Source organism: Microtus ochrogaster, chromosome 19, assembly GCF_000317375.1.
Source record: "Microtus ochrogaster isolate Prairie Vole_2 chromosome 19, MicOch1.0, whole genome shotgun sequence".
Lineage (NCBI taxonomy): Eukaryota > Metazoa > Chordata > Mammalia > Rodentia > Cricetidae > Microtus > Microtus ochrogaster.
In genome coordinates this window covers 5,096,907-5,106,445 of record NC_022021.1, presented here as the reverse complement: position 1 = coordinate 5,106,445, position 9,539 = coordinate 5,096,907, and the positions used below count along the sequence as shown (strand labels likewise).

The following is a 9,539-nucleotide window of genomic DNA, read 5'->3' as shown; positions in this document are numbered from 1 at the left end:
CCCACACCTGTCCACCCTTCTAAAGAGGAGGTCATGGCTCTGCCCTGCTCATCCATCCTTCCTTCTTAGTGTTGACTCTGAGTCTTTGTCCTAAGTAAAGCACAGGCCACTTTGTCCTTCCTTAGCTGCAGAGGGGCTGAGCACATGCTCGCCAGGAACAAAATCCAGAGTCCAAATCAGAGACTTCGACTTCTATTATGTGCCCCAGGCCTCTAATCAAGCCCTTTCTTCCCTCTCTCACTCAGATTCCCTCTCTCTTGTCTCTGATTCTTCACTGTGTGACATTTGCCTTCAAACACAAAGAATGTTGGATGTGAAGAGGAAAATGGGCGGTAATCGTTCCAGATGACCCATTAGAAGACGAGCTGCCCGCTTGCTTGCTCATACAAAGGTATCCCGTCTGCCACGCTCCGCTGCAGACAGGAGTGCATTCAGACATAATTCCCCATGATTACCCTTTGATTGGAGATTCTTTGCCCAGCTTCTCTTGGGTACTTTGAGCGTATAAACAAACTGCCTACAATTAAATCCCACCCATCAAACCTGTCCATCACATACTTCTTGCTTGAAGATTCTACTTTGCAGCCAAACATTGTGTCTCGGTTAAAATGACAAGACAAACATTGTGTCTCGGTTAAAATGACAAGAAACGAGACAAACCTGGGCGGAAAAAAAAAAATCTTTGTTCATGAAATTTGTTCTGAGCCAAATGTATTTCCTTCCCCAGGAAGAACTAGGTAATAGATGAAGAAAAACCCATCCAATGCAAGGAAGATTAATGGTTAAATAGGGAGCAGAGGTTTTGGGCTACTAGCAGCTCGAATGTTTTAAGTAATATGCAAGAGCCAGGCTGAGCAGACTGAAATGGAGCTGACCTTTATCATGATTCAAGGGTCCTCACTCTGAAGCCCTGAACGGGGTGCAGGGGTCTGTGTACTCTTGGCCAAATCTGGAGGTGTTTATAACTATACGGGATTTCTTTCCTGGCCCATGATCCACAGGTTGTAAAGGAGACTAAGAATTAGCATCCCAAGAAGATCCTCTCAGGGAAATGGACAAGTTGGATGGAACTATAGCTGTGGGACCCTTGGGTTTTTGTGAGCAAAGATGCGCATTTGAAGTATTTGTCTTCGAAAGAGAGTCAAGGCAGGCCTGACTTGGATCCTCCCCGCCAGATCAGGGAGGAAAATTGAATAGCTGAGAATTGGATTTAGATAATTGCCCAGCAGAAAGAATGAAGCCTCTCAGTGACTCAATAAAACAGAACGACTTCACATAAGGTCGGATGTGAACATTCCTCATCTGAGGCCATGCAGAGACTTGGGCCCTCTCTGTGCACCCTAAAACTCAGATGTCTGAGACCTTGCAGTTCTGTATTAGGGCTCCCATATTTGAACAATGGATAGAAGAACAGATGAGAGAAAATGTCACTTCTGTTCATTTTCCTGCAGTCCGAATTCAGTCAGATGACCAATGCTCTATCTAGTAAGGGAGGCTGGGAAATGTAGTCTTTACCCTCAGAAGGGCGAAGAGCGTGGAACCCTTCTACCCCACCTGCTTAAATGAAGCGACAGTCCGACAGAGTGTCTAGGATTGCAGAAAACAAACTGGTCTAGAAACTGGGGGAAAACCCAATGCCCTGGACAAAGTCGTCCTCAGATGCCATGCGGGAGAGGCGGGCTTCTAAGAAACAGAAAGGCAGCAAAGTGTGGTGGCACACGCCTTCCATCTCAGCCCTTGGTGGACAGAGACGGGTAGATCTCTGAGTTCTGAGGAAGCCTGGTTTACAGTTCAGGCTACCTGAGGCTATAAAATGAGACACTGTTTCAAAAACCAAACAAAAAAGAACTGGAAAGGCAATCAGACAGTGAGGCCGGCCACGGTCATAATCAACCCATGAGTGAGACATGAAGGCAGAAGGAATTCTAGAACCAATTGTGAGTAGTGGTGTCCTAACTGCAGAACTATCATTTACAAATGCCAGGGTTGAGAAGGGTGGGTGGGGGTGGGGCAAGACCCGGAAAGATTAAGGAGATGGAAAGGGGGTGTCAGGGGAGGCAGTCAAGACAGACTGTGAGATCTGTTGTTCAAGTCCTTCTAAATGATTAGGATTGGGTCTAGAAAAGGCAGGGCCTGCCAGTGGGTCAGGTGTGAGGAGAGACACATGGGAACCAGGGAAGGCCTGCCATGACTTATCCTTTATGTTGCCAGTATACCAGGGTGTGGTGGCACACACCTTTAAACCCAGCATTCAAGAGACAGAAGAACCCAGATCTCCCTGAGTTCAAGGCCAGCCTGGTCTATACAGTGAGCTGCAGGCCAGCCAAGGGTTACAGAGTAAAACCCTGTCTCGAATAAAAATAATAAATAAAATGTTACCAATAACACCTTTCAGTTTCTTTCCAAAAGTTTAAAATATATATTTGTTTATTGATTCTCTATCTCTGTGTCTGTCTGTCTGTCTGTCTCTGTCTCTGTCTCTCTCTGTGTGTGTGTGTGTGTGTGTGTGTGTGCGCGCGCGCGCATGTGTATCTGTATGTAGGTAAGAGGGCAACTTTTGGGAGTTGGTTCCACCATGTGGATCCCAGGGACAAACTCATCGGTTAGCCTTGGTGGCAAATTACTTTGCCCACAGAGCCATCTCACCAGCCCCTTTCTCAAACATGGACCAGACTCTAAAACAAAGAACTCAGATTTCTACAAATTGTGTCTCCAAGAAGCGTGTAAGATACTTACCATCCCTGCTGGAAATGGCCTCTGTGATGAAGACATGTACTCTGAGATTCTTCAGTGGCTTGTGGAGAACACATGTCTGATCCCCACTTCCTGGCCAGGGAAAGTTAGTGCCCACTGCATTCTCTCTGAGCTCCACACTACCCAGACCACCACTCCAGAGTTTTATCAGCTCAAGGAATCCCAAACAGCTTAGTTCATGGCTTGGCTCTGCCCCACATGGGAACCTGATTTTCTTTGAGTGAGGAAATGACCACCCAGGAAAGCCAATACACTGGTCTGTCAAGATGTCAACACTCTGCTTTATTTATTCACATTTAGATTTATGAATGGAAAGGGCTTTTTGCTCTCATGCTATAATTTGTAAACAGAAGAATGAAGTAAAAATAACAGATACAATTCCTTTGGTATACCCAAGACTTTGACATTTTTTTTTTTTAATTCTGTCATGAGACTGTGATTTCCTCTCCTTGCGGCAGCTGCCCTTGCCAGACAACTGTTTTCCTCACTTGCTTGACTCTTGCTTCACCAGTTCACGGATGCAGCCCACCAAACCACGAAGCATTTTATCTCTAACCTGTTGTCTCCCTTCTGTTCATTGATACGACAAAAGGAAGTAAAACTGGAAGTCATGTATGGACGTGTGCAAGGCTTGGAATATTGACTGTCATGAGAAACTTCTCGCCCGCTGCCCGTCAAGATCATATACAATCACTATCAAGACCTCACTCAGCTAGCAGCGTGCCAATTACTGAGCCAGTTATTCAAAGACTAGACAAACAGAATTCCGGGATGCTGTTTCCGTTGGTTTCTAGCTCAAAGGGTTCCAGCTGACGATACTCGAATGTCACGCGGTTGATGTGTTTCCCACTGGAGACCATGCGTACCACAGCGTTGTCACAGCTGATTTTCATTTGGGCTGTAATCGATGGGAAAAAAACAATAAACTATAAATATATAAACTATAGGGGCTGGAGAGATGGCTCAGTGGTTAAGAGCATTGCCTGCTCTTCCAAAGGTCCTGAGTTCAATTCCTGGCAACCACATGGTGGCTCACAACCATCTGTTAAGAGGTCTGGTTCCCTCTTCCGGCCTGCAGGCATACACACAGACAGAATATTGTATACATAATAAATAAATAAAATAAATATTTAAAAAAGAAAAAAATATATATATAAACTATAAATATATAAATAACCAGGCTATAGAACAGACAGTAAAGTCAGTGCTAAAAACTGGACGTCACCAAGAGTAGATTCAGTGAGGACACCTGGATGTCACAGACAGTAAAGTCAGTGCTCTCCACTACATAAGTTAAACAGGAAGGTGGGATAGGGCCATGAATGACAAATCACTTTCAATCTAAACATCTTTTTTTTTTTAACTATATAATTAGTTGGAGAAACATGAAGTGGGTCCGGCCTTTCTCTGCACACACAGGAAACCATAGGACAAGGAAAGCTGGCTAGAAAGAGACAAGCTTTCTCTTTGACCTTTGTCCTGTTTTCCTGCCTGCAATGCTTAGGTGGCCAAGGGGACAACGATAACCAGTGAACTCTGTTCCATGCTGGCCTTTCTAGACACAGCAGACAGTTTAGGGTGGGAACAGAATCCGGGATTTACGTGGCAGCTAGTGCAGAGAGGCGGGACTGTATGGTGTTTGTGTGGACCTGACAATCCCGTTGATTACACCTTAAGTCTGGATAATGGCGACAGTTTGCAGGTCAGTGAAACTCACTTGCACAGAGTGGGTACACACTGAGTAGGCCAGCTATTGTCCTAGTGCCGTGGTTCTCAACCCTTTAATACAGTTCTTCACGCTGTGGTGATCCCCAACCATGAAGTTATTTTCATTGCTGCTTCATAAATGTAGTTTTGCAACTGTTACAAATTGTAATGCAAATATCAAATATGCAGGATATCTAATATGCACTTGACTCCAAAGGGGTTGAGACCCACAGTTTAAAAATCAGTTTTCTATTGTTTACCAACACCTTTCAAACTGTCCTCATATGGAATAGCTTCAAACATTCTCGCTTGGCCTACATCCAATGCTTTCATGGTCTGAATGGGTACCCGACACCGGTTTGTCACTTCTCCTGGCAGATGTGCCCAAGCGACTCACAATGAAAGTCAGATTATTTCCATTGAAAATTACTTTCCATTTATTTCTATTACCACAGTTTGATTCCTGACACACATTTTATCTGTCGTATGATAATCCTCCGCTGCTTTAATTTTCTCAGACTTTCCCCTCATATGTTGCCTCTGCGGGTTATTTCTCGGTGCTGAGACACGCTCCCACTATCACCACAGCCCAGGTGCCTCACACACATCCCTAGGAGCAAATGAAGCAACGCAGCCTGATAATGTCAGCAGGGTGACAGTCTATTTGAAGGCGTGATAAGTTTCAACCCCAATTTTTTTTTTTTACACACGAATATGAAAGAAGCTAGATTAACGGTTGCCTGGAGGCCGTGTTTATCTTTCCCTAGATAATTCAGAAGGCTGGTTTTCTTTTTGAGGTCTCTCTGAACATGAATATACATGATATGTCCTGTTTCCTTTAGCTAATGTGCATACTGTTTGTTTTGACATAATTTCTAACAAAATTCGATTTAAAGGACAGGGTCTCTAATGGTTCCATGGTTTTGGACCAAGCTTAGAGGACACAGAAACAGGGAGGGTGCCAGAAGGAAACAAAGCTGCAGGTGCCAGCTGTGTAGCTCAGTGGTAAAGCATTTGGCCTGTGTGTGATGCCCTGGATACGGCCCCTAGCACCACATAAATAAACAAATAAGAAATTTTTTTTTTTTTTTTTTTTTTTTTTTTTGGGTTTTTTGAGACAGGGTTTCTCTGTGGCTTTGGAGCCTGTCCTGGAAACTAGCTCTGTAGACCAGGCTGGTCTCGAACTCACATTTTTTTTCTTTTTTGTTAAGAAAATTTTTTTAAAACAAGAAAGAAACCAAAACTACCTAAAATGAATCAGAAAGTGATATAATTCTAGCTTTAAATCACTAAATCACTTAACTTTGGTTTAACTATGTCCCTAATTTAGACAAAGCAGTTTTGGGGCCTTCCTGGTACCTCTTCTCCTAAACTAAGTTCATATAATTCAAGCAGAAATAAGATGACTTCAATTATCTAATCTTAGGTCACAAGTGTTCTTTGGTCATATCATTTCACTCCACTCAAATACATGTCCTTCGGTTGTTTCCCACAGCAGTCCTGGAGCCATGCAGCGTCTCAGAAGGCGACTGCCGAAGACCGTCTGCATGGCCACATGCAATGACTGCGTCCATCAGAGAAAGGACCAGTCAGTCTATAAGATTCCTCTGGGCCTAATCGTGTGTACCTGTGATCCCAGCACTCCAGAGGCTGAGATGGGAAACCAAGAGTGCACGGCCAGCCAGTCTCAAAGAGAGAGAGAGGAGGGGAGGAGAGAGAGAGAGAGAGAGAGAGAGAGAGAGAGAGAGAGAGAGAGAGAGAGAGAAGCAAAACTATCTTCCAACTTCGGCAAAGTCAGTTTAGACACCTTTAGGAAGCAAACTTCGCCTCAGTGAGACAGCTTGCCTTGGTTCCAGTCCGACCTGTCTCATGGAGCCATTTTCATGCCCATGAGTCTGAGGAGGAGGCAGGACATTCCAGGTGACCCTTCCTGCCTACCTGTGTGCACTACTTCTCTTTCAGCGATGTTTTGTTTACTGAGGGCTCAGAGAGAGAAAATACTGGTGTTGTGACCTTATTTTAACATCCGGAGGCAACTGATCAAAACAGCTGTCTGCTTTGTAACTTCATCACCCAGTTGGAGGAGGCTCTGTGGGGGTGTGAGAGGAGGGCCTCTGAGGGGAAGGGTCTGTGCCATTTGGTGCTGCTGTTCTTTGTCTTCGGTTTTAATTTGTCTCTTTCCAGACTACCAATGATTCCTGTAACCTAAAGTGCAGGTATGTGGGCAACTGTATAGAATTGTTCTATAGAAACCTCCCCTACCACATACAATTATTAGTTTGGTCACAAGGTCAGTAGTGCAGACCCCGTTCTCACACATCTTAGCTTGAGCATCCCCATTGGTCCCAGACAAGGTGGAGCTGGCCCCATTTGGCAGCTGCATCCTAAAGAAGCTTTGTATTAAAGATGAGCGCTTTGAGATTTCAGAATTTGCATGTGAGTAGTAGTGGCCTCTGAAAGTCTAGTATAACTGCACAAGTTGGAGAAACTCAGGAGCTTAGAGGTGTTCTAGAGATCTTGCTGCTTTGCTGTATGTGTGCTGTAAGTAATTCGGCCCTGTATATATGTGTATGTATCATATATGCACGCCTATGTATGTATAAATACCTACATATGTACACATATATGAGACTGTATCATATACAGGCGGCAAAGTTACTTAGTTATCATCTCATTATTATACTGTTACCAATCACACATATTTTTACCATTTGAACTGCCAGTCAATAAACACATTAGTCTCCAAAGAATAAAAGCAGAGACCTTCCCTAAAGTGGAGAAACATTGTCTTTTTCAAAGTTTCCCCTAATATCCTCGCTGTTCTGCAGGCTTCTCTTTCAATGTTTTTACTTAGGGAATGTTACTATACATAGCCTCTAAAGGAAAATTCACACATTGACTTGACATATAAAACAAATTTTTTGGTAGAATTTGTCTTCGCGTATGTTAAAAGTTGGGGTGTCTTATTCAAGGGAATCACCCTGATAGCTACATATGTGAAACTGAAGAACTGTCTCACCAGGGCCGTGAAAAGGGGAGCACAGGTCCGCTAAAGGCATCATCTTGGAGGGGTCCAGTCCAGGTCCTCCCAGCAGCTCCACGAAGTCGTCAGTCCCGCCACAGCTGGCTGCAGGTTTCTAAGAGAATAACAGCAGTGCTCAGAGCAAGAGGTAGGTAAAACCTATTTCAGAGACCAAACTGAGGCAAGAGAGGATCAGTGAACGCACTCTGTCAGCCCGCAACCTCTGCCTGTGCCTTTGACTCAAGTATCCATCAGAGACGCCAGAAATCGTTTAAGGTGAAAAACAAAACAAACAAACAAAAAAAAAAAAAAAACCTCCCAAGATTAGTTTTCTATATCAGTCGATTAGTCATTTTTTTAAAATGTATGTGCACTTTTTAAGGGCGAAATTCAATGACTGAAAAAAATGAAGCTGGAATTCGTAAGCTCAGAATAAGAAGTGTTCACACACCTGAGAGTGCTTGGACACGAGCCAAGCCCTCGGGACACATGCGGTCAGATTAAAAGAAACCCAGTCACCTGCAGTTTATAATTATATTATAATTTGTATATTTAAATTCCATGTTCTCCCTCAGCTTGTTTCTTTGCCTCTTATTAATAATGGAAATTTTCTGTTCTTAGAACAGGTTTCTTCTACAAGGAAGGATTTAGATTACTCATGAGTATATTTTAAAAAGAATAGAACTGTGATTTGGGGCTCAAGTAAGTCAGACTTAACCACTTCTCTTTCCTTTAAAGAAAACCAAATCCTTTCCATGGTAGTCAGAGGAAGAAGTCATCCTAAGCCTCCGAACCATCATTATCTACTTCCCCCAAACCTCCCACTGTTCTCAGCCAAGTGATTTCCGGGCCTCACTCAACCCACAGCAAGCTTGCATTCTCAGGCCCGAATGCGGCACTTGGCTCCTGCCTCCATGCCCGGGTTAGCCTTGACTTCATGACAGTCCTCCCAGATGCTGGGGTTATAGGAGTGAGCTACCACACCCACGAATGTGTCTCAAGCCCTTAGCGAAGTTTTCATCGCAGCTCCGCATTTTCAGTCTGGACTGCCTCCCACCCCCCGTGTTGCCGGAGACTCAGTTATTCGTTGATGCGTGCTCATTAAGAGATCTAATGGTATGTGGCGGGTGGGCAGAAGTTAACCAGCTAAATCCTGACACATGGGAGCCCAAATCTAAAACTGAGAACTTTAAACGCCGTCCATGCAGGTGCACACATATCAGACATTGAGAGGACATTGAAGATTGAGGGGAACTAAAATTAAAGTGTTATCTAATGGCGACTATTGGCTAAGGAAAGGTGATCACGGGAGCGGCTTATGTTTAAACAGTCTACTACGTGCACGGCTGTTTGCTTAGGTACTTCGAACACGATTTCATTGCATGATGAAATAAAGATTTAATTAGGCCCACTGTGCACTAGTTTGTGAACTGAGAGTCAAATCAGCTATTTAGGAATGAAAGAACATAATCGTCTTTCCCATGAGTAGGTAGGCGGAAGTTTCCAGTAGGTGAGCTGTGACGTCTCTCCTCTCGGTAAATCCTCTCAGGTTTTCTCATAAACAGGGGCAGAAAGTGAGCTGCACAGGGACCTGTCTGGGGTTCTGGGCCTCCCAGTAGCTCCTGCATGTCTGTGTTGAGGTTTTAAGCTCCTACCATCTCTTGCTAGACTGACCTGTGCCAAAGGCACACCCCAGTTTGTTGAATTGGAAGTTAAGCCCCCGCTGCTTATGATGAATGTTTGAAGTCTCTCCTCCCCGTACACAGAAAGCTGAGGTGCTAACAGAATGGTCTTGAGCGGTTCTCTCACAGCAACCAGGGTATCTCACAGGGGCCATGGAAAAGGCAGCTTATCCCCAGGCCATTCACAAGATGGGAGTCAGAGTGACCTTCAGACAGCACTCAATGGGTCATGGCCAGCAGAACCCATAGCTTTCCTACTGTTCCTACTGCACACACCCTCACAGGGACAGCACACGCTGCACTGCACACACCCTCACAGGGACAGCACACGCTGCACTGAACACACCTACACAGGGACAGCACACGCTGCACTG

At 44.5% G+C, this 9,539-nt stretch overlaps 1 protein-coding gene across 1 annotated transcript in view; it reads right to left on the bottom strand.

Annotated features, from left to right (window-relative positions):
- Window positions 1–3,017: 3,017 nt before the first annotated feature.
- Window positions 3,018–9,539, bottom strand: part of Crhbp (corticotropin releasing hormone binding protein) — a 13,691-nt gene continuing 7,169 nt past the window's right edge. The window contains exons 6-7 of the mRNA XM_005356467.3: window positions 7,481–7,598; window positions 3,018–3,652 (exon numbers count right to left, since the gene is read on the bottom strand). Coding sequence (XP_005356524.1) covers window positions 3,498–3,652; window positions 7,481–7,598 — 273 coding nt within the window. The 3' untranslated portion in view covers window positions 3,018–3,497. The remainder of the gene's footprint in view (window positions 3,653–7,480; window positions 7,599–9,539) is intronic.